Source organism: Rhineura floridana, chromosome 5, assembly GCF_030035675.1.
Source record: "Rhineura floridana isolate rRhiFlo1 chromosome 5, rRhiFlo1.hap2, whole genome shotgun sequence".
NCBI classification, from domain to species: Eukaryota; Metazoa; Chordata; class Lepidosauria; order Squamata; family Rhineuridae; genus Rhineura; species Rhineura floridana.
The window spans coordinates 139320618-139346004 of NC_084484.1; the positions used below are offsets into that span (position 1 = coordinate 139320618).

General features: G+C 41.5%; 2 protein-coding genes across 34 annotated transcripts in view; one reads left to right on the top strand and one right to left on the bottom strand.

Annotated features, from left to right (window-relative positions):
• The window catches only part of ABI3BP (ABI family member 3 binding protein), a 235902-nt gene extending 215913 nt beyond the window's left edge, over positions 1 to 19989 (top strand). For 28 of the 29 annotated variants that reach the window (XM_061628187.1, XM_061628194.1, XM_061628207.1 and 25 more), the window contains 6 exons: positions 1832 to 1940; positions 8200 to 8279; positions 8885 to 8914; positions 11320 to 11481; positions 16371 to 16493; positions 18263 to 19989. In XM_061628187.1, the coding sequence (XP_061484171.1) occupies positions 1832 to 1940; positions 8200 to 8279; positions 8885 to 8914; positions 11320 to 11481; positions 16371 to 16493; positions 18263 to 18378 (620 nt within the window). In that variant the 3' untranslated portion in view covers positions 18379 to 19989. The remainder of the gene's footprint in view (positions 1 to 1831; positions 1941 to 8199; positions 8280 to 8884; positions 8915 to 11319; positions 11482 to 16370; positions 16494 to 18262) is intronic. The other variant, XM_061628192.1, reaches the window with a different exon arrangement.
• Positions 19990 to 24164: 4175 nt separating this feature from the next.
• TFG (trafficking from ER to golgi regulator) overlaps positions 24165 to 25387 on the bottom strand; it is a 33705-nt gene continuing 32482 nt past the window's right edge. For 4 of the 5 annotated variants that reach the window (XM_061628220.1, XM_061628222.1, XM_061628219.1 and 1 more), the window contains one exon: positions 24165 to 24968. In XM_061628220.1, coding sequence (XP_061484204.1) covers positions 24589 to 24968 — 380 coding nt within the window. In that variant the 3' untranslated portion in view covers positions 24165 to 24588. The remainder of the gene's footprint in view (positions 24969 to 25387) is intronic. The other variant, XM_061628221.1, reaches the window with a different exon arrangement.

Sequence of the window (25387 nt, forward strand, 5' to 3'; positions counted from 1 at the left end):
GTTGGCCACACACTGGTAACCTCCAGGCTGGATTACTGTAATGCACTCTCTGTGGGGCTGCCCTTGAGGTTGGTCCGGAAGCTGCAGCTGGTGCAAAATGCGTCAGCGAGACTGCTCACTGGAGCAGGGTATCGCCAACATGTCACCCTGCTACTGAAAGAATTGCACTGGCTGCCCATTTGCTACCAGGCCAAGTTCAAGGTTCTAGTTTTGGTGTACAAAGCCCTATACAGCACCAGCCAGGATACCTGAAAGGCCGTCTTATCCCTTACATACCCAGTTGATCACTGTGCTCTGCAGGTGAGGGCCTCCTGCAGATACCATCTTATCAGGAGGTCCGTTCCGCACAACATAGGAAACAGACCTTTAGTGTGGCAGCACCTACCCTGTGGAATTCCCTCCCTTTGAATATTAGACAGGCGCCATCTCTACTGTCTTTTCAGCTCATTTTGAAGACTTTTCTTTTTCAACAAGCCTTTTAAGTTGAGAGCTATCCCAGTCTGTGTCTGTCAGAATTGCTTAATATATTTTTAATAATGTTTTTAACCATTTTTAAAATGTTTTTAAAATGTTTTTAAAATGTTTTTAACGCTGTTTTGTTTAATGTATTTTAGGATTTGTTTTTATCATGTTTTAAAGTGTTTTTAGTGCCTTGTTTGCCGCCCTGGGCTCCTGCTGGGAGGAAGGGTAGGATACAAAATAAATAAATAAATAAATATTTAATAAGATTATTCCACAACAGTACCTTCAACCTCACATATAAACTCTTCATTGCCAATCAGCCACATGATATATGGAATCACTACTATTATTTTACAAAAATGCCAGATGGGGAAAACAGAAGCAACTGGCTCTAATACTCATAGTTAGCAATCACTGTAATCTTAAGGGAATCCAGTCAGGGCCTAGAGCAGTTCCAGGCCAGATTTTACCAAAAAAATTGGAAGCCAATGTTACACTGCAATCAAGAAACAAATTTGCTTTAATTTTTTTGCAGAATTATTTCTGCAGTTTAACAAAGGCCTAAAACAGGGCTCAACAGTTATAGAACTCCTTCTCAGCTGCTCCAGCAGTCCATACTTCCCTCTCTTGCCCCAGAGTTTTACTTAAAGGGCTCAGATTATCCACACCTAGACCCTGAGGCAGTTGAAGAGAGATATTCCTGGTGCGCTTTTCTGATAACTAATGTGTGTTTCAGTTTGGTTTTATTTACAGTGGTTTGGTCTTTGTTTAAAGACTACATCTTACAATTACTACAGTATTATTGTTCTGCACAATTTCCCCATACCGAACTGGCAATAGCAACAGCAATCAGTACACTTGCACAATAAATAAAGCCAGGTTAAATCAAGCTGCAAGCACCATCTCCATCATCATCTGTATCAACAAGTTGCCAGACTCACAGGATCCAAAAAGAAATACAGGTCCCAGCACTCACTCATTCCCTCTTAGCATAATTAATTATCCTGTCTCATTGTTGCTTCATTGTTGTCTTATTGCTCATTTTGAGGTGTTTCATTGTTTTAAATATACACAGTTTATGATTTCTGCATGCTGCCTTGTGAGGTCATTTGTCTTAAAATGTGCAATAGAAATAATAAATAAATAAAATCCCAGGGTGCTTGTACGTTGAAAATATAGGCAAAGAAAAAATTGTTTTGTATTGAATCTAATGGTAAAACTCTTTCATTTAAAGAGAAACATTATTTAACCCAGTTTTTAATTGATTTACAATAAGACCATAAATTATTGATGACTACACAAATGAGCATATAAAAAGAAGAAAATTAATCTGACAGGTTTAACTGAAGACAAGTCTTCTTGATTTCAGAATATAAAGTTATATCAACTGAAAATGGAGCCCCTAGTGGAAAGGACAAGTCCGTTGTAACTACAAATCAAACCCATTCTGCTGTGGAAAACCTGAAACCTAACACAAGGTAAATCAGTTAGACAATATTACCATGGAATTTCACTGTAATACTGAGGATATATTCATAAATGCTTTTACATGCAAATGTTTCTACATCCAATTTTCTCCCAGTCTTTAGGTAAATTACTGTGAAATTTACGACATGCCATATACAAAGTAGTTCCTAATAAAGTTAATTCCTTTGTAGCTACCCCTGTACACTAAGCAGAAATCAGAGAGGAGGGGCCAGGGCTGAAACTACCATGGGTGAGCAGGGCCCTTTCCCCAGGCACCTGATTCAAGGGGACATGACCATCACAATTAATGTTGTGTGTGCGTGCATACACATTATTTACAAAAATACATAATTTATAAAAATGTGTACAAAAATACATATATTAAACTGTGCTTAAAAAGTATATAGCAGTGAAAATAACATTGAAAAAGCATTGTATTAGGGGAAATTGCTTTGCAAAAATGTGTATATTAGACAAAATTGCATACAAAAATATTTATATTAGTAGACAATTACACTAAAATGCAATGTGAAACAAGAAGGGACCTTCAGAGAAGGGCCATAGGTCAGTGGTAGAGCATCTGTCATGCATGCAGAAGGTCCCAGGTTCAATCCCCGGCATCTCCAGGTAGAGCTAGGAGAGAATCCTGTCTGAAATCCTGGAGAGCTGCTGCCAGTCAACGCGGACAATACTAAGCGTGATGGACCTATAGTTTGTCTTGGTATAAGGCAGCTTCCTATGTTCCTAAGATTGGGAAAAATGAGAAACAGAGAGGAACCAAAATTGACAGATTCACCCATCCCTAATTGTACCCTCTTCTAAAGCCATCTACTGTGCTGTTCAAAGATTTGTCTTTATATACTGTATGCCTCTTCTCATGTCAGGAAAGTGACAGAAACAGGGCATCAAGCCTTGTTTATTATGAGCAAGAACTTAGTGTCATAAAACAATGTTTAAGGATAGCATTTAAGAGGTGTGCAGTATTGTTTTACTGCCTTAATTGCACTATTTTTTAACTGTTTTTGAATCATTTTAAGTGTATGTTTAAATGTTTTAATGTTGTAGATAGCAGAGCTTGGAAAAGTTACTTTTTTGAACTACAACTCCCATCAGCCCTAGGCAACATGGCCACTGGATTAGGCTGATGGGAGCTGTAGTTCAAAAAAGTAACTTTTCCAAGCTCTGATAGTTTAATTCAATTTTAAATGCAGGTTTTTGTATGTTTTTATTATATGTATTCGTATTTATTTGTAAGCCGCCCTGAGTTCCAGCTTTGGAAAAAGGGCGGGGTAATAATAATAATAATAATTAAAAAAAAAACATATCTGAGAAGTTGCCCTGCAGTCAGAATAATGAATGTCATAAATGAACGGTAGATCCACTGGAAAGAATAAAAGGAGTAACTTGGTGGCTGTATTGGCAGTGCTGATGGTAGCTTGTAAGCTTGGCACACACGTTTTTATTACACTCAGGCTGCAGTCCTTTGCACACTTACCTGGGAGTAAGCGGGGCTTAGTTCCACGTAAGCATGCAGAGGCTTGCCCTGTTAAAAATATTACTTTAAGTGAACTAGAAGGCTAAGAACAAGACATCATGAACTGATTCTTCTGCCCAACATTAGTGCTTGGATATTCATATTGTCCATTACCAGTTTTAACACAGCAACAATTTTTAAACTTGCTGACGCTTTCTTGCCTATTGATTTTATTGGAGAGCTGGATTGCTGGAAAATTCCATGTGCTTTTTGCCAGATTTGATGCAGGTGTTCCATTCTCTCATAATAACTCAGGTCTGATCATCAGTACTTTTCACTGGTTATTTTGATTTTGTTTTCCATAGGTGAGGAGTGTTTTTGGCTTTAATAGCTGGAGAGCTATCAAAAATAATGTTTGCAGTATTTCAGAGTAAAGAAAAATAACAACTTTAGACTTGAGAAAATACAAGCAACTAGGAAAATACAAAACATGTTACACATACTTTGGTTCATTCAGCATTCTTCAAATTATTAAATGTTGTTCGAGTGAATAAAAATTGGCTGGATAGTCAGTAAAAACAACATTTGTATATTATGGATCTTCATACTCAGATGTCTTGGCCTTTCAGTAATTGTTTTCATTTGAGGAGTTTGAAGCAATTCACAAATAATAAATAAAGTCTTCACACAGAATAAGATATGGTTGCTCAATTTAAAATAATAGTTGGACCACTATTAAATGTTATGCACCCCTCAGCAAGCCATGCCTAGTTGTCTACTTTGGTTACAATCCAACACAGATTTGAGCATTTTTGAGTCTGTGTTGGAATGCAGCCTATGCAGTTTAATCCAGTGTGGATGATGTTGGCTTAACTATCATGCAGCCTCTCATTCCAATGAAATAGGAGAAAGTCCTTGTTGACATATTCTGTTACAGTGGATTCACTGGCTTAGCAGCAATCCAGCTAGAACAATTGACTGGGACTCCATTATTTTCAGGAGAGTCGTCACACACTTTTGTGGGTGAGGTGATTATCAGCTGAGAGGTGAAGCGGGGAACAGTAGTCAGCCACTACCACCACCACAAAGTGGCAGTAGTCCAGGTGGAGAAGGGGCCTATAAGTTTACCAGCTAGCATCCCAAAGCAGCATTAGAGGCAGGGGGGACTGAATCAACATCATGCTGACATATAGTTGGTAACTGGTCAGTAGCGCCACCACCCAGTATTGTCTGATGATGTCAGTGGCCCGTGTCTACACTGGACACTGCTGTTCAGTTAGCAATTTATTACTATTACTATTACTACTACTATTATTATTATGCCTTCATGGTGCTGACCATCAACCTCGACACCAAAAGGCGTTCCTAATCATTGTAGCAGCCGTTTATTGCCCTCTGCCCCACCACACTGATCATAGCTGGTGGTTTTTCCCTGGTTGTCTCCCTCCCACAATGCATTCTTCAGAAAGATCCCTTCTTATATACTCAAATCCACAAGTTCTTGCTTTTCTTACATTTGAACATATTCAGGGTCAAATTCTGGGGCTCACACTCAACTTTTGTCCTTGTTCATGCAAAGTTCTCTGTATTATATAGCTCTTAAGTATGGTTTTCCTTATATTCATGAAAAGAAAGTCTCAGGTGGAAATATCATTTTAAATATCTCCTTATACAATCTCCCTTTTATGCCATAGACATAGTTTGGATTCTGAAGAAATGTATATATGCATTCTTGAGATATGCAAAATACAGGCTGTTTATTAAACAGGACATAATAAAGCAGGACATCCTTGTGAGGATCCCACCTGCTGCCACCTCCTGTCAGGTCCCTCCAGTCAGGATCCTGATTTTTATTTGTTCTCTTACCGGCTCTAGCAAGATCCCACTGCTAGGCAGCACCACCAGCCACTCCCTATTTCACAATATTGCTTTGAGACTTTGCCTTAGTCTCCTTCTGGCTTATTGTTACTTTGTGTCTGGGTGAACTTGCAGGCCACCCCCCCCCTGTATCTTTGTGCCAATAAAGCATACAGCCCTGGGTTACCCTGGATACTTGATGATACACTGTCTCTTCACCGCTGCCACCATTTGACACTGTTTCTCCACCTTGGTAATTACCCTGCCCTCCCTTCTGGTCTGTGTAAACCCCAGCCAAGGATCAGGCTTTTGGTAAACCAAGAAAATATTTATTTATAAACACCAGGAAATAACAAAATTACTTTAGGTATATTTAACAAGCGTATGGTTTCATATAGTGTCACTCTTTATGTTTCCAGGCATATATAATCTGCCTTAATACCAGCCAAATATAATCCAACCCACAACAACTGACCAACCAATTCAACCAACAGAACTCTTTCTCAACTGTCATCCTCTCATTTATACCTTCAGCCACTCAAACGCTCAGCCAATCAATATACAGCATTCTCCAGCATTCTAGCCCATGTACTCCCCCCTCTCACTCACTCTACTTACCACATTTACCCTACAAAACCTGCTCTTACCATATTTACAGTAATATCTACATATAGGGACATCACAATCCTCCCCCCTCCCAGTTAAATTCTTGGTCTCTGATATCCAGGTTCTAGAAGTTGGTAAGTCTCTAGGCGTAAAGATGACTAGGTCATCAATTGAATTGATCTTACTGAATGCCCACTCAGCTGAACTATTTTGACACTGAACTGGAAAGCAAGTTTCTTGCTTTGGGCCATCGATCAAAAGCTTTATGCTTTAACAAATCACATTTGTCTGTCTATATAATCTGGGCACAAACAGTAATAACACTATTTTGTCATTTCTCCAAATACGTTTACAACAATCTATACTTGTATTTTAGGTCTAGCCAACACCCATGGGTTTTGGATAAATGTTATCTTACTTGCACAGGCCATGCATACTTTTCCTGTTTCACTGAATCGTTTCTGTTTTAAGGGCAACCGTAACACTTCATTAAAAGTCCAAAAACCTTGCAGTGATGTCCTACATATTTTGCAAAAGATACTAGATTATTGTGAGCAGAAATTGAATGGAAATTAGGGTAAAGGTTAAGTTCAAACTTCCTTTGAGTCCAAGTACTAGTGATTAAAATAGTTTTCAGGCTCAGCAAAATGGTTAAAAATATTTTTGTTGAAATACCGAAAGTTTGAATAAATAAATCTATATTACAATACAGATAGTATAGTGCAAAATGTAAAATTTGTTGCAGTCCTACCCTCTGTACTTAGAAAGAAGAGTGGAGAGCCTATTCCAATAGGCTTCCCTCTCTCTCTCCAGCAGCACCTGTATGCTGCACATTGCAGATATTCAGAGCATAGGGTTGCTAGGTCATATTTCAGGGGTGGGCCCTAGTGATGTCACGGGACAGGCCCTGGATCTGGCTGCATCTCATCGGGGGACAAGGGGAACTTTCTTCTACATATCCCCCAATGGGATGTAGCCAGTTCTGAAGCTGGGGGAGGGTGCAACAACAGGCTTAAATCTCTCCAGGGGAGGGAGCCCGTTGTTGCATCCCCTGGCTCAACAGAAACCGGAGATTGGGGTGCTGTCAGACCATATTCCTCATATCCTGCCAAGACCCTCACACATCTGTCTTTCAAGCACCCTGGTGCGTGGTTTTCCCCGGGTCTCACATGTTAATCTTCTCCTGTTTCCTGGAATAGTGTTCTGAGAGTCCATATATGGGTGGACCACTTAGGCAAATACATTTTCCAGTACTTAATTATTCTGGGTTGTTTTCAGCTAAGATCTATTCAGAGTAGACCCACTGAAATTAATGAATCTAAATGGGTCATATCACTTCAATGGGTCTACTCTGAGTAGGACTAGCAGGGAATACCACCCTCCATCATTAAGAGAGATGTTTTGGTCCACAAAAGAACATGACAGTGCTGATTTCATTTCTCTGTTAGGAGTGCGAACAATGTACAGTACAGTACAAAATGAATGAAGCTGGGAGTGGTTTCTAGGCTTTGAATCTGTGAAGAATACTAAGCAGTTGTACATAGTAAAAAGGGAGAGAATGGAGACAGAGCATATGCTTCTTTTGTGTGTCTTTTGCTTGTTGTCTTGACACCTACATGCTTCCACCATTTTACACAATCCTTGGCCCTGGTTCCCTGATTTGTGTTTCCACAGCACGTAAGTGGTGAAAAAGATATGTAGCCACATTACAGAATAGAAGTAGTTACATGATAACTCTTTGAGTACTGTAAACATCTGAAGGGGCCCTGAGGCCCATCATTGGAACAAGCTTTAAGGGCCATAGGTGAGTTCATCATGCATGTAGTTCCCCTCAAGACAAGGAATAAGACTGTATGCACTGACCCATGTGTCTTAAATGTTTTTGTAAAATCTTACACATTCAGGGATGATTCATACAAAACAAATATCTGAAACAAATTCGCTATGAAACAGAAACTTGCTTTTATTCTACTTGTAAATCACCACATGTAACAAATACATACGTGTCTGTTTTGCTGTGTATGTATATAGCAGGATCTCCTTACTTAACTGTGGGTTCCTGTGGCATGTATACATGGCAAACTATACATGTATGCATTTGTTTCATGCGGTGGTGTATATGCAGCGTACATGCAGTTTTCAACATAGAAATTATCGCTAAGTAGGAAAATAATAGCACTTTTCTTAATTAGTAAAAACATTTCATATATATTTTCTCAGTAATACTTACAGCAGTCCTTTAAGATAGCCCTGTGTGATTGCTTTACCATGAGATGCTTGACATTTGTGATCAGGAACTGAGTATATTCCCCCACTCTTCATTTTCTTCCTAGTTATGGCTTTGTTGTGATACCTAGCAACCCCCTTGGTGAAGGACCAAGCAGCGAATCAAAGCCCTTTAAAACTGAATCAGGTAAGAGTTTCAGTAGGTGTATCAATTAGCTGCAAGTCTCCCTAGCTCTTTACACTTTTTAATATTTATCCCCTGTAGGGGAAACAGCAGACAAAGAGAAAGCTGGGGGGGGGGCTATGCAGCAGGGGATCATAGCATTTACACAAGTCTTCCATAAGAATGACATTTTCAACTGGAAGTTGAACATGCTGTTAAAAATGCAGTTAATTTGTCTTTCTTACTATTATCATGAATTAGAACAGAGCTGTTAAATTTGTTTTTTTACAAACAGCAACTCCCTGCCCACCCATTAAAATTTAAAATGCCATAAAAATTTTACTCTGAAAATTGCTGTAGCCTCATTTAAAGTCAGATTGAAACATTAGATAAATATTACTTTTCAAAGTACAGTCCTTTGGTAGTCTGAAGTAGTTCTGAGCAGCTTATTTGTTGAATGTAAATTCATAACAACGCCGTCTTGATTTCAAACCATGTTGCAATTGTGCAGATTACAATTCATATCAACTACCAGGGGCGGGGCAGGGCGCAGAATCGTTTTCCAGCATACTTCTGAAATGCTAGAAGTTATTTTGCAGTCTAACCCAGTGTTTGCCTTTTCTCCTTAGCAGACCCAAGAGTGACTGAGCCAATTCCAAGTAAGTTCTTTATACGTATAGTATACTCTGGTGAGAACATTTTTCTGAGGTGAGGTAATGTACTGCAATATGACAGAGAGGATTTGGAAGAGAAAGGCATATTGCACATGATTTCACAGATGTTTCTACCTGTGCTGTTTGCACAACGTTTCTGCCAGTCTAAATGTTTACCTGAGAACTGCCCAATCAATGGGATATAGCACTCCGGTGGCTCAGAACCAACAGGCAGAAGTGAGCCAGGCACAGCTCATATTTTCTCTGCCCTGTCATTACATTAACATTAAAAGACAGGTCTCTGAAATGAATAGGATGTTTCTCACTTAATAAGTGATTTAACAGAGCGCGCAGCAGTGTTCAGCCACTGCTATAGAAAATATGCCATCAGCTTCTGCTTCTGCAGAGCTCTGAAAGATGTTAGCTGCCATCAACTTATAATATAAACTCCTTATAAGGTGCTTAACTAGCAGGAAAGGATCTAATACAGTCAAGAGGGAAAGTGTCATAATTTATTTAGAGGGCTTGTGTTTAATACTGTGTAAATGTATTCTTCTTTCTGTGGCATCTTACTGTGTTTCATCCCTCAGCAAAACATGTTCCTCAGCATTTATTTTAGCTATAAAATCATTTTTACCCCACCTTTCAGCCCCAAAGGAGCCTGCAAGACAGCTTACTTCATCAATTGAAATAATAACATAATAATCAAAGCAGTAAAATGAACAGAGCCAGCTAAAACAACAGCAGAAACAGGGTGGTAAAAGCTCAAAACAAACCGAAAGCTTGATGAAGCAGGTCAGTCTTTACCGAACACTGAAAAGCCAATAAGGACAGGGCCAGCCAAGCTTCCTAAGAAACCAAGTTCCACAATCTGGGTGCCACAACCCAAAAGGCCTGTTCAGACACCCCATATTTCTCTCACTATAATATAGTAAACCTTTTTTATTGGTTGAAGGCAATATTATTGGAAGAAGGCAATGGTAAACCACCTCTGAATACCACTTACCATAAAAACCCTATTCATGGGGTCGCCATAAGTTGGAATTGACTTGAAGGCAGTCCATTGGTTGAAACCTAAACTTTAAATAAATATACAAATCATATCAGATTCTGCTGAGCGTATTTGAGGTGTTACTCCTGTCTAACTAGTTACTACATTTTTGCATCAGATTTCTGATCAGAAATTGTTGTAAATAATTCACCACTGTGTCACTTCATAAACTTGCCTGCTCACCCAGAACAATTTTATCTCTTGGGATGTCTAGAGGACTACCTTCTTCCACATGATCTGCCAGTCAATTCTTCACAGGTCCTCCTGCAGATGTCCTTACTTTCTGAAGTTGGGGGTGAGGGAGAGATTGAAGAGAGGGCCTTTTCTGTGGTGGCACCCAAATAATGGAATTTTCTTCCTGGGCATGCTGGCCTGGTACCAACTTTGTTTTGCCAGGCATAACCTGTCCTGTTAACTTGAGCTTTTAGTGGCATATAGGGGAATCATGAGTTTTGGAGCAAGGAATCACAAGTGGAAAGAGTGTTGTTGTGCTCAAGTCCCACTTGCGGACTTCCCATAGGCATCTGGTTGGCTAAGTAGGCATCCTTATATTCTTAAGTGAGTGCTGTAGTTCAAATGCTTGTAAGCAGAAATGAGATAGCACAGCCATGCTTGCAGGATTGAATAATTGTCTCAGTCCTTTAATTCCTTGCCCTAAGGCCGAAAACTTAATTTGGGGCAAGGGAAGGCAGAGTGCAGAGATGGAGGCAGCAGACACTCCCAGGTCCTGTCAGAACTTCTTTTTCTTGCTGGGGACTGGACTACATGTCCCAAAAGCCCTGTTGCCAAAATGCCACTATATATCAGAAGGCTGCAGAGGAACTTTTTTGGCTGAAATGACATGCAGAGCATCAATTCCCCACTGGCAAGCATAGGACTTCTAGTCCTGTCCCTAATGGGGGAAAGATGCTTTGCTAGCACCTGTGTTCACTCACTGCCACCTTCCCTTGCTTCGAGGTAAGTTTCTGAGTTTTCCCGGGGCTCCGGGAAAAAGAGAGACAGCACAGAGGTGGGCACTCTGTGAGCACCTTGGGGCCTTTCTGAATGTTCATTTCAAATGTTTTCAGAGGTTTGACCCATTTGGAGGCAAGCCGTAGAAAGCTTCTGCATTCTAACGGTATATGAGACCATTTAATGGCCTTTTGTCTGCTGTTTATCTGTATTATTTTATCTGGTAGTTATTTTGTTTTATTATTGTGAGCTGCCTTGAGGCCATTTTATGGCAAAAGGCAGGGGTAGAAATTATTTAAATGATTTTATGAAGATAGGTTCTTATATATCTCATTCACTTGATTTCAGTGTTTATGTTACAGACATATTTTTGTGCAATACAGTTGTTAGTTTATTTGTTCCCTTACAGTGGGAAAAGATGCCATTTGGACTGAAATCAAATTTAATCCTGATTCCTATTCTGAATGCAAGGGGAAACAGTATGTCAAGAGGACTTGGTACAAGAAGTTTGTTGGTGTACAATTGTGCAACTCCCTCCGATACAAGATTTACCTCAGTGATTCACTTCAAGGTATGAAACTGAATGCTATCTCAATAGACTGTCAGCAAGTAAGCACATAAGATGGTTGGTACTCTCAGCTGACTCATACCATTGTGCCATCAGAGCAGTGTGTCAGTGCTGATATCCTGAAAATAGCTTCCCTCAGCAGACAGAGCAGAACATTGCTGCACAAAATAGTTATATGGTAGGGCACTGGGCAGTCAAGATGTATGACTGTTAAGCCTTGAAATGACTGTGGGCTATCAAAAATCCATAAACAATCACAGCACCAGCTGCATCAATATGTTTTAATGATTGCATGTAACATGCAACATCCTACACTTGGTCAGTCTTGCTTGCTACATGCAGGATGCCATTATATCTTCTTAATCAGCACACATCACTTCAGAAAGAATGTATTGGGAGCGGTTATAGGGCATCTGTAGTGTGTTCTTTGCTGCATTTTATGTGACTTTGTAAACATATGGCAGACAAATGCTGCCAGTCAGTGAAGAAATACTGAGGTAGATAGATTAGTGGTCTGACACATTATAAGTGTCCTGCCCAAAGTCCAAGACACAAGACGGAGGCGAGATTTGGTTTAATTCTGGTTTTTTAGTGTGATGGTTACATTCAAAGCAGTGTGCTTCATAAACCTGTCTACTCTGACTTACTACTTTCCCTAACTAGTTTACCTAATCAGTCTCTGCAGTGTGTGGGGAGAGTTTATTCAGCACTAGAGCCTGGTGGGCACCTGCTTAAGTAGGGAAGGTCTTCGCCCATAAACAACAGTTCCTGCGAAGTTCCACCCTCTGAAAGTCCTCTTCTCGCATGTGGTAAGGGGGGCCCATCCAACAGTGGGGCTTTGCTAGGTGACGGCACAACCTCAGGGAGTGGGAAGCTGGTTGGCAGAGAAGCGTTTGAAGTACCGGGCAGGGATTCCTGTGTGGGTGGGGTTGGCGCGCATGAAGGGTCACTTCCCAACAGCTCAGGCAGGGAGCTCACAGATGGGGCAGGACCTGCCTTGATAGGGGTGCTGGCCGAGGAAGTCTGCAGGCTGGCAGAGTCCCCCCTCCTTCAACGCCCCCAGGGACCTCATCCTCATCTGACTCCTCTCCCTGATCTAACTCCCCTTGCGCCTGGGGTGCAACATCATGCCCCCATCCATGCACCATCTCCCTCCACCCCCTGGGCTTGGGCTTGTCTGGGTAGACATCATGGAACTCTCTTACCATATCCACAGCATGGACGTCATCAGCTGATTCCCACAAACGCTCCGTCTGATCGTACCCCTTCCAGTGGATCAAGTACTGAAGCCGCCCTTGGCACTTCTGCAAGTCCAAAATCTGCTCCATTTCATATTCCTCTTGTCCATTCACCGCTATGGGGGGCAGAGGCACCTCTGGCATCCTGTGGGGATCAGGGTAAGCAGGGAGCGATGGAACGCTGGATATATCTTGAGGGAAGGAGGCAACCTCAGATGAAAAGCCACTGGATTGATCTGAGCCTCAACTTCAAAGGGATCCACCTTTCGGTCTTCCAGTTTATGGCAGCATTCCTGTGTAGGCAGATAATGCATGGACAGCCACACCCTGTCTCCCACACAAATTCCAGGCCCCTCTTGTTGATGTTGATCTGCAACTCTCTTATAGCCCAGCTTCGCCCTCTCTAACTGGTCCTTCAACAACTGCTGCATCACCTGGAGCTCTTGCACAAAGTCCTCAGCTGCCAGAACGACAGGGTTGACATGTGGGGCGGCAAAAGCTCAAGGGTGGTATCCCACGTTGGCAAAGAATGGGGTCTGTTGCATGGTAGTGTTGTAAGCGAATTCCGCTAAGGGCAAAAAGGGCACCCAGTTGTCTTGCTGGTAATTGACATAGCAACAGAGATATTGCTCCAACGTGGCATTCACTCTCTCTGTCTGACTGTCCGTTTGTGGGTGATGAGATGACAACAGTCTCAATTCACTCTGCAGGAGTTGCCACAAAGTGTGCCAAAACCGAGCCATAAACTGTGGGCCTCAGTCCGAAACTAAACTGTCTGTGAGACCGTGCAAACGGTAAACATGCTGCACATACAGTTGAGCCATCTCTTGTGTGTTTGGAAGTCCCAAGCACAGAATGGAGCAAGACTGCACGTAGTGCTCCACCTCCTGCTTCATCTGGGGCCACCAAAACTCCCTGGTGACTGATTGTAAGTTTTAAGACTCCAAAGTGCCCAGCAGTGGGGGAGTCATGACACTGATGCAGGACTTTGGCTGTCACATCCCCGAGGGCACGTACATAGCGTCATAATGATACAGCACCCCACCTTCAGCGTGAAGCCCTCTGCACTCCCAGTAGACTGCTCCTCTAATTCTGAATGCTTCTCCTTGACAAACAGATCTTGCTCTTGCGCCAAACGCAGTTCCTCCACCCAGGAGTCCTGGACCACCCCTGCTACCATCTTCTCAAGGGGTATAATCAGTTGTGGTGGTCTCGGGGTCAAATTCTCCAGGTATTCCGGTTTGTGGGACAGAGCATCTGCCCGCTTATTTAGCGCCTGGGGAATCTAATGGATTTTGAAGTGGAAGGGAGCGAAGAATTGAGCCTAGCTCACCTGTCTCTGGTTCAACTTATGGGCAGTGTGGAGGCTTTCCAGGTTCCGATGATCAGTTCACACCTGTATCTCATGCTGTGCTCCTTCAAAAAGATGTCACCAAGTTTCAAAAGCATCCCAAATGGCCAGCAACTTTTTCCCACACTGTATAGTTTTGCTCTGAACTTGTCAACTTCCGTGAAAAGTGTGCACATGGCCTCAGCCCCCCCCCATGCTGGTTCTAAAAACACTGCTCCGATGGCCACGTCCGACGCATCTGTCTCCACTACAAAGGGGCATGTAGGGTTCACATGTTGCAGTACGCGTTCAGAGGCTAACTGAACCTTCAGCTCCTCGAAGGCTCCTTGCATGGCGTCAGTCCAGTGACAGGGACCCAAGCCCTTCAGGCAGTCCATGAGGGGCGCCGTCTTGTCAGAGTAATTAGCAATGAACTGATGGTAGTAGTTGGCAAACCCCAGGAACCGCTGAAGATCCTTCTTTGTTTTGGGAGGCTGCCACGTGAGAATGCAGTGGAACTTGCCCGGGTCCATCTCTACTCTGGTAGGAGAAATGTGGTACCCCAAAAAGTCCAATGTGGTTACGTCAAAGCTGCACTTTTTCAGCTTGGCATAGAGACAATGTTCCCTGAGACTTTGTAGCACCGCCCACACGTGTTCATCGTGTTCAGCTGGAGAGTCCGAATACATGAGGATATCATCCAAATACACGATCATGAACCGGTCCAAATAATCCCTAAATATGTCATTCATAAAGCTCTGGAAGACCCCAGGACTGTTGGATAGACCAAACGGCATGACCAAGTACTCACTGTCCATATCGTGTCTTGAACGCTGTCTTCCACTCATCCCCCTCCTTGATTCGTACCAGATTGTAAGCTCCCCTTAAATCCAGCTTGGTATAAATCTTGGCCAACAGCAGTCGCTCCAGCATCTCCGTGATGAGCAGCAGGGGGTAGTTGTTGGGAATGGTGATCTTGTTCAACTCTCAGTAAACATTACATGGGCATAGCTCCCCACTCTTCTTCTTAACGAACAGAGCAGAGTTCTTCAACCTTGGGTCCCCAGACGTTTATGAACTACAACTCCCACCATCATGCTGTCTGGGGATGAGGGGACCTGTAGTCCAGCAACATTTGGGGACCCAAGGTTGAACAACAGTCCCTCTACATGCCATGGGTGCATGGAAGCTTATTTGTACCCTGTCTTTAGTTGGATGCAGACGTGCAAATGGGGATGTGTAATCACTGGAGCTGCTTACATGGCGCTTTCTTCAAAAAGTCATAGTCCCCATCTGCACTATACATCTTAGGCAGTATCGTATCACTTTAAAAAGTTATGGCTTTCCCCAAATAATCCTGGGAATTGTAGTTTGTTAAGGCCCCCCTATTTCCTTTCACAGAACTACAATTCCCAGAGTTCCCTAGGGATTGACCATTAAACCAGTCTGAGAATTGCAAACTACAGTTTCCAGGGATTCTTTGGGAGAAGCCATGACTATAAAGTGGCATATTGCTTTAAATGTATAGCGCAGAAGGGGCCATAATTGCACCTATCAGTAGTTTGCTGGCAAACAGGTAGCTGGATTTAGTCCGCATCTCCCCAGTAACCCAAATTACAGCTTTTGAAGAGGGTCTGTGTATAGACCCTAAGCTGATGTGGTGGAGCAGGGGCACAATCCTTATTATAGTCACATAGTTTTGTATCCCACATTCTGCCTTCTCTATTAGTCAAAGAGTTTTAAAATAACTTGTACCAGTGTTTGAGCAAGATCGTGAGTTTTGTTAACAGCCCTGCACAAGCGTCAAAACAAAAAAACTATTAGGAAACATACTTGCCATACCAAGAGACATAAAATAACATTTAAATGGCTGCTCTAACGCTTTATTGGTGGTAAACTGGAATAAAATTTAAACCGTGCTAAATCTGTAGTCACCTGAGCCACCAAGAGTGAAAAGGTCATTACCGTCTTAGCAGAGATTTTCACTGGCAGGGTGCACCATCGAGATGATCAAAAAGATCCAAGTAGGGAGCCATATACCCATGAAGCATATGCATCCCTAGCTGGATGGGGACCTGGCACACACAATTTCCCTGCCTGATCCACCAGCCCTGGCTGCATGTGCAGAGCTGTGTAAAGTGGGTAGTGATTGTGCCAGTTAGCTGTTTGGCTTAGGCATGCAACCTGACACTCTTGCATTGGGACTGATTAGATTTAGGTATCTCTTGTCAGTTTTTTCAGAAAAATCAGCAATATTTCTCTAATATTTATTTAATGGTATTTGAATTTTATTCATCTTTTAAATGTGTTCTTAATATTTTCAGGTAAATTTTATAATATAGGAGATCAGAGGGGGCATGGCGAAGATCACTGTCAGTTTGTAGACTCATATTTAGATGGAAGAACAGGGCTACACATTCGATCAGATCAACTACCTACAAAAAATGGTACGTTCTAAAGAGTTTATATCTACCTAAATGTCATTTATCCATCTAATGTAATTTATCCCATCTAATCCAAAGAAACAGTTTCCAGGAAAGTATTACACTAGTAAATATCCACCGAATCACCAAAATATATTTCAATTGCTTTAGTAGTACTCTTAAAATAAAAGCTTTTGATTCATCAATCTTCAACAGTTTTTAGTCATAAGATCTGACCATAGGAATTGGGAGAGGTAAAGTTTACTTTTCAACTATTTGGTTAAACTGTATAAAGTGATATACCTATTTATTTATGTATCCAGTCATTCAATTTATTAGCCATCTTGTAAACGACGAAGTTTTAAAAAATCACAATCAAATATTTAAAATCACAATTGCATAAAATAACAGTTAAAATGTGGTGAAAATCAAGCAAAATACCAACAATTTGAAATGAGCTGGTAGCCAGCGAACATGATGAGGCACTGGCAAAATTTGTTCACAGTGCCTGGTCCCAGTGAGCATTCTTGAAGCCATGATCTATAGCAGCTGGAGTTTCAAAACTGTTTTCAAAGGTAACCCTACATACAATGCATTGCAATGACCAAATAGGAAGTTACTCTTTTCTCCCAACAGCCATTGTTCTGGAGGACAGTATACCAGTATAGGATGGAATGGAGCAGTAGACAGCAAACAAAACAAAATTCTATGATTGGACCCCTTAAAAGTGATTTGGGAAACAATTGGCTTAAGGCTAAATTGTGCTGATGCAGCATGCTTTGTTAACATTGAAAGCAAATCATGGTAATCTCCTTAGAAATAGCATAATGTATGTTCATCATGTTACTAGTTAAACACCATCATTCAGATTGACCATATGCTATCTAAGCCACCACAGACACTAATGTTTAGTCTTTGTCCTCCTAGCTATTAGAATGTCACATCAAAGTCTGATGTGTTAGGCTCTACTTCTACGTGTGCACATCCTGTCTATGCATTCCCTAACACAAAGTGAGAAATCATCTTCAGTCTAGACCTTTTCTTGCAGGGCAAACCCAGGTTTGCCACTGAAAGTACACTTGGCGTGGATCCACAGGCAACGTGGCTCCCAGATTATTGATTGCTGTTGTTGTGTGCCTTCAAGTCAACTATGACTTATGGCGACCCTATGAATCAGTGACCTCCAACAGCATCTATCGTGAACTACCCTGTTCAGATCTTGTAAGTTCAGGTCTGTAGCATTGTTTATGACACACATGTGCAAACGGAAGTTTGGTCACATGTGTTGTTTAGCCTTTACCGTAGGGGTGGAAAACCTCAAGCCCGGAGGCTGAATGCAGTCCTCCTGGCTTCTCACTCTAGCCCTTGGGATTCTCCTTAGGCCATACCCCTGACTGCCCTTCCTTCATGCCCTCCTTGAGTGCTTTTGCCTAGCTGGCATGTATCCTTGAACTGATAAAGCCTTCTGCGTCCCATTGGATGGAGAAAAAGGTGTGTAAAAAGTTTTTTTAAAAAAAATCTCTAACTTCGGTGTGGCTGGAACGTAGCCTACTGTATTAGGAGTTGCTCTGTTCACTTTTGCCTCTGGCCCCACTCACCACTGGCATGCATTCCCCAAAGATACAAGGGAATGTGGCCTTCCGGCTGAAGAGGTTCCCTATTCTGCATCACATTTTCAAGTATACACTTTAAAAATCCTAGGTGTGCACCTAAAACAAAGGTAATATGAGATCCAGCTCTTCAGCGTTCAGCTTCTGCTAAATGTTGGGCTTTCCCTCCTTTTGTTTTACCAGGCTTTTTTAGAGCAGTGCGACAGGAGCCTGTCAAGTTTGGAAAAATAGGAGCTGAGACACGTACTAACTATGTTCATTGGTATGAGTGTGGAACTACAATACCTGGAAAATGGTAGAGCAAGAGATGAACTGAGTACCATATGGTTGCATCTAGCTATGGCTAACACAGACAAGCTCAGATATGGAAATACGCCATGGTATTATATTTGTCATTCTGAAAGCTAATGACAATACTGTGTTAACTGTTCAATAGCATTGGCTGCTTAATTATAGTTGTCCAGATTTATGGATCCGTTGTAGGAAGTTAGAACATGTCATAAAATACTGTCTTGGGAAGCTGGCTCCCTCTTAATCTCTTATGGTACCATCTACATATTTTGAAAGATGTAGTTATTTATCATTGTTTGAGACACCTTTATTGAAAAGTTGGTAACAAATATGTATTCTGAATTTTATTGGCACATACTGCCAAAGTTCACATTCTGGTTTATTTTCCTATTCACTTAAATTATTCAGTCAGGTTAACTTTTCTGCTACTTTATACACCCAGTCTGAAAATACGCCATTCTCCCAACTCCATTTGAACACTCTAGAAAACTAATGATGCTACATAACTCTGCACTCAGATAATCTACATTAAACACTGCAAATACATGACAGAGAATCATGTGACTGAGCCTATATCAATACTTGTTCTCCCATGTGGAAATGTAATAGTCTTTCTAATTTTGCAGAATAACAGGCATTCATTGAGACTGAGAGCTCACCTAAGCGAAGATTTGATTGTCTGTCATGATTTTAATTGTTAATTCAAACAGGGCTTTAACTTAGTAAAAGCAGTTTATAATATGCCAGTAGGGGCTGCTTCTCAAGACAAGCATCTTACATGCTAGTGCTGACTGTTAAAGACACTGTATACATGCTGAGGTCTTTACTTTTGTGGTAATTGCAAGCTACATGTCATTGTAGATTTTGCCTCTCTCTAGTGAATTGATTTCAGCTCTGGTCTAAAGGTAAACATGCAGCTACCTACAGGTAAAATCTATTGCTACAGCAATTAAGAGGGAGATTATATGTACAAGCCTTAGGATTACTATTATAATGATTACATTATAGTGATTATATTATAATGGAGCAAAGCAGGATGTCACATCTCAAAAATCTTGTGTGCTGTGGTACTTCCAAATGACACGTGTTTCCCTTTGCAATACAAAGAAGCAGACATTCACTCAGTCACTCACTGCTTCCAGGGAAACCTGCCTTCCAAACATGTATGCACTGTTCATAATTGATAAAATACACAAGAAGCCAACTTAAAATCAAGAATTAACAGGTTTACATGTACCCTTGACAAACTAGTATGATTGTTAGGTTTTAAACAAGTTAGGATCAATGCAGACTAGTCAAATAGCATATAGTATATATTACTGCCGAAGCATACAAAGCCACCTTCATTTTTGTTGTATTTGAAAACTGTTTTCTTTATATACAGTTGAAAGAGTAATGTGTTCTGCTTTGTAGAATGGAAAAAAAATGAAGGCTGTTTTTGAAAATGGCTCAATCCTTTCCCCCTCTACACAAAGTGCTATATTTGTATTGCTTAAACATTTAAACATTGTATATGAAGAGATGTAGGTTTTTAAAAGGTGTTTATTCAATGTATTAAAATATAAAAAAACACAAGGAATATTGGATTTGTTGCTTATAAAAAACCTAAGTACATTGCAGGTACACTGTACTCTTAATAAAGTATTTTTAATCATAAATAGTATTTGATCCATTGCTATATATCCATTGGTATATTAAGCACAAAACTGGGGGGGGGAACCCTGAAAAATCCCAAACTCCAAATTTTCTCTTGAGACCTGTTTCAAATGCCTTCTGCTATCCTTTAGGATAGCTTCAGATTACCATTTTGAAATTATAAAAGGTAGATGCAGGGGAGTGGTGGAAGTGCCTTTTTTTGGTTCAGTATATCGTAGTATGAACAGGGTCTATCACATCCTTCATCAACCCTGATTTTATAGCATGAAGCAGAATACATAACGCAACCATTTCACCACAGCTTGAGTGAGAGGCTCCCTAGTCTTATGTAGTTGTCTACAGGAATATGCAACATTACTGGGTTTATAACTATGGGTGACAGGGAAGTATTAATTATGTGAATCTGTGCTTCCACATAAGGGCATGCACACACCACCACAACAATCTGTGCATTCAGGGCTGCTTAAGAGCCAGTGTGGTATAGTGGTTAGTGTTGGACTAGGACTTGGGAGACCTGGGTTCAAATCCCTGCTTAGCCATGAAGCTCACTGGGCATCCTTCGGTCAGTCACTGTCTCGTAGTAACCTAACTCACAGGGTTCTTGCGAAGATAAAATGGAAAGGTGGGATAGAAATGTAATGATAAATTATAAAAATGGCTACAGCACATATATACATTGAAGTGGTTGTGCCTATCAGAAGGAGCCATTGGTTCATCCAGTTGTATCGTATATGACTAGTTACTCTATCAGAAAGTCACAAAAATGATGACTTCATTAATTAATTCTCCTGTAAAATATAACCACTAGTACTAGTTTTCCAAGATCAAGGCATTAGAAGTGTAGAATATAAAAATGTATGAATTAGATTGATACCACATACATCAAAATATAGCCCGGTGCCTTAAATACATTATCTGAAATAGTTTTAGCTGTATCAGTTATTACTTTGTACATTTTAGGATGGTATGATGCTTTTAAAAATATAGTCCTCCCAAGGACTGATTAACAAAGGATCTTAAAAATGCAAATATTTCATTTGCATTCTATACAACTAAATGCAAATGGCTTATATTTAATATTAGTCATATTCAGACCCACTGAAGTTAACAGGCATGACCAACTTAGGTATGTTAATTTCAGTGGGTCTAACTCTGAGTAGAACTTAGTTGAATACATTTTCATTATTATTATACAGCCACAAGAGTGGCTGTATACTAGTCAGCATGGATTTTTCACATTCTGCAATGTTAAATTGAAAATACCCCCCATACCATTCTGATGCTTCCCATAAGCTCATTTCAAAACAAAACCTTACAAAAATTATAGTCCCGAGCTCAGAAACGGTTGCTTAACAACCCTCTAAGTTTTTATGGCAATACACAAAACACTCAAGAGAAAATCCAGAGTTCAAAGTGTAAAAAGAGAGACAAAAAACTGACCCCTTTTGGACTTTTTTCTGTGAGTTCTCATAATTTCTTGAAATTTAAAATCAGCCATGTTCACAATGTACTTTTAATCCTATTACTGATCTTGCCCCATACTCTGACCATCTTCTGCAGTTTAAAAGTTAAAAAAAGGCCTGGCTGATTTTTAATTAATAAATTTTACATTGAAGTCTATTATAATGTCGCACATGCCCAGTAAGAACCATCAGTTTTAAATGCCAGACTCACAACTGCTTGGCTTGGCTAATCGGGGCCACACCCACACCAGACCTTTATTTCATTTTAGACAGTCATGGCATCCCCCAAAGAATCCAGGGAAGTGTAGTTTGTGAAGGGCATTGAGAGGAGACTCCTATTCCCGACAGCTCCAGTGGCCAGAGCAGTTTAACAGTCAGCCACTCTCTTTGAAGCTCTATGAGGGGAACAGGGCATCTCCTAGCAACTCTCTGCATCCTTCACTAACTACACTTCCCATGATTCTTTGGGAGAAGCCATGACTGTCCAAAGTGAAAGAAAGGTCTGGTGTGGATGTGGCCAGGGATATCTTTGGTTTAAATTTGGATGGAAGGCTACATGTGCCTGCTGTAGAATATAAAAAGGTGAGGGAAACGCTGAAAAGCAATGATACTTTTCCCAATGTTTTCCTTTTGGAAAAGGGGCTTCCCCTCTGCCCAGTGCCCAACCACCCAATCTCCTCCGCTCCCCCTTCCCTCCCTGCCTCTTTCCCAGGTCAGTTTTACCTATCCTAAGCATGATTGCAGAGAGCCAGTGTGGTCTAGTGTTAGAGTGCTGGACTACGACCTGGGAGACCAGGGTTTGAATCCCCACACAGCTATGAAGCTCACTGATGACCTTGGGCCACTCACTGCCTCTCCGCCTCAGAGGAAGGCAATAGTAAACCACCTCTGAATACCGCTTACCATGAAAACCCTATTCGTAGGGTCATCGTAAGTCGGAATTGACTTGAAGGCAGTCCATTTCCATTTCAAGCAAATTGCACAGGAGTACATCCCACTGAATTCAAAAAGCATGCAAATGATCAAACCTGCCCTCCCCTCCTCCTTTTCCCTCCCTCTTGTCCCTCCCCTCCCCTCCTTCCCCGCTCCCCGTCCCCCATAGTCAGTTTTACCTATTCTAAGCATGACTGCACAGGACTAACGCCCACTGAATTCAATAAGCATGCAAATGATTGGACCTGCTCTCCTATCCCCTTTTGCCCCTTCCCTCCCTTCTTTCACTCCTCCCTTTTCCCTCCTCCTGCTCCCTTATCCCCTCCTTCCCGCTACTCTCCCCTCCCCCTCCCCCCAGTCAGTTTTACCTATCCTAGCCACAACTGCACAGGAGTAAAACCCAATGAACTCAATAAGCATGCAAATGATCAAACCTGTCCTCCCCTCCTCCTGTCCCCTCCCTCTTGCCACTCCCCTCCCCCATCACCCTCCAATCCACTCCTTCCCACTCCCACATGGTCAGTTTTACCTATCCCAAGCATGATTGCACAGGACTAACTCCCATTGAACTGCCTTTCCCCTCTCCTCTCCCCTTCTTCCTCTCCTCACCTCTTCCTTCTTCCTCTTCCCATGCCAACTCCAGGTCTCCCTCCACATGGTCAGTTTTACCTATCCTACGCATGATTTCAGGGGAGTAAATCCCACTGAACTCAATAAGCATGCAAATGATCAATCCATTCTCAGCAAACTTGGACAGGATCCCATTTCTTACCTCCCGGATCAAAAAGCTGCTAGAATATATTTCACCTCCCACTGTTATGTGCAAAGTGAGACACTCCTCATGTCCACTGGAAACTATTCTGCAGAATAGTCAGTGCCATTATTCCACAATTGGTTTGGAGTTTTTTTTAGTGTTGCAAAGTGTTGTTGTACTTCACATATTCACAGAAATAGAAGCAAAAGAAAATGATTTACTATAGGAAACTTCACTAAAATTGCAAAGGAAATCAGACATATTGAAAGTGACCATCTGAACTATATCAACTGTTTTAATATTGTTGCTTCCTCCCTGCTAAAACAAGATCAGCACAGCACATGTCTTGTTTCTGTTATTTGGCCTTTGCAGGTGTTGCCACCACTCACATGCTCAGAGGCACGTTACCAAATTCTTCCAAGCTACACAGGAAGTGGATTGGACTGTGAAAGACCAACCCAAATTGTGTTTGCAATTTGACACATTTGTAGGGAAGTACAATATCTCAGAGAGGAGGTCAGGTCTCCTGCTCCCCTGGTGCATTCACTATTGCTGCCCAGTCTCCCTGCTTTTTAAAGTTTGATAGAAATATCTGTGGGCTATGGGTACGTTCTTAAACTACAAGGTTTTTTGCCTAGTAGACCGCAATCCTTCCTCCTTCACTGCACATGCACAAGTAAGTGCACAGGCAAGACATTAGGCCATTACAGGGATTAGTGGTATGTGCCTATCTAGGAACATAGGAAGTTGCTTTATATGGAGACAGACCATTAGTCCATCTAGCTAAATATTACGTATGCTTACTGGCAGCAGCTTGCCAACATTTGAGGTCTTCCGGCAGTCCCACCAGGCAATGCTGGGATTGCTTCTGTGGATAATTATAATGGTTGAACAAGGCCTAATTGGGGGTTGGGGATGTGATTTGTAAATTACAGCCACACATATAGTGATGGTATAGTAAAACACACACTGGTCAGCCATTAAGCAGTCAAATGATGGTTTGAATATTTTATTCAATTTCAGTATGTATGTTACAATTTAAACATCATACCTAGTTTAACAAGTGGATCTAATTTAGCACATAATTTTATTAGTAAAAACAAGCCAGATATCAGCCAGATTTTCACCTGGCAGTTTAATATGGCAAGTTAGAATGTAATTACTTTACAAACATTTAGGTAGTGTTTTCAAAGGAACCAATATTAAACTAGAAAGCCAATACAATTTAAAGCAGGAAACAAAATTAATTTGGTCATTCATCCCAGCAAATTAAACGGCAACAGTGATACCATAGAATATTCTGCCTTTCATTAGTTTTTGAATTTCAGTTAAAGAACCTTAGAGCCTGTACGAATGGAGTAGCATCAGCAACTGTTTGGATTTACTTGGGGCCTTTCAACAGCACAGCTTCCTTATCGATAGCCAGGACCTGGCTGGGTGTAGCCCTGGCCAAAAGGAGGACGATTGCGTGCATATGGATTAGGGCCACTTGGAGGGGGTGTCATAGTAGTTCCAGGTGGTGGGGTGAAGCCTGGTCTTGGCTGATAAGCACCTGGCTGGCTTGGAGCCATTCCAGGTTGTGACGCTGGGGTCACGTTATAACTGGCAGATTGGGAAGTTTGTGTTGTGTAGTTCTGTGCAGGATAGGTGCCTGTCTGATACTGCTGGGGAGACTGGGCTGGCAGTTGTTGAGGCTGGCCAGGAAAGCCAGGAGCTGGAGCCTGTGATGCCTGCTGGCTGTATCCTTGGAACTGCTGTGCTTGTTGAGGAGCAGTTTGTTGACTGTAGCCTGCTAAAAGATCCGAACAGCAACACTTTTAAGTGGAAGTAACACAGCAAATCTCTTTATACACGCATTAGCCTAACTGCATTCTTAAAAAAACAAGACATTCCAGACAAAAGCTGAAAAGCATACATTACACACAGCTTGGGGAAAACATGAATTGCATTTTTAAAAAATCCTGAATACACACAAACCAAGTCCAGTGCACAAAAGAGGGGCATTCTCCAACAGCATTGCTCTAAATCAGGGGTGGGCAACTTGTGGCCCTCCAGATGCTGGCAGACTCCAATTCCAGCCAGTATGGCCAATGGCCAGGAATGATGGCAACTGTAATCTAGCAACAACTGGAGGGCTGTAAGTTCCCCAACCCTGCTCTAAAGGTTGGCTCATACAGACATGCAGACCACTTGCTGGCTGCAGCGTTAAGT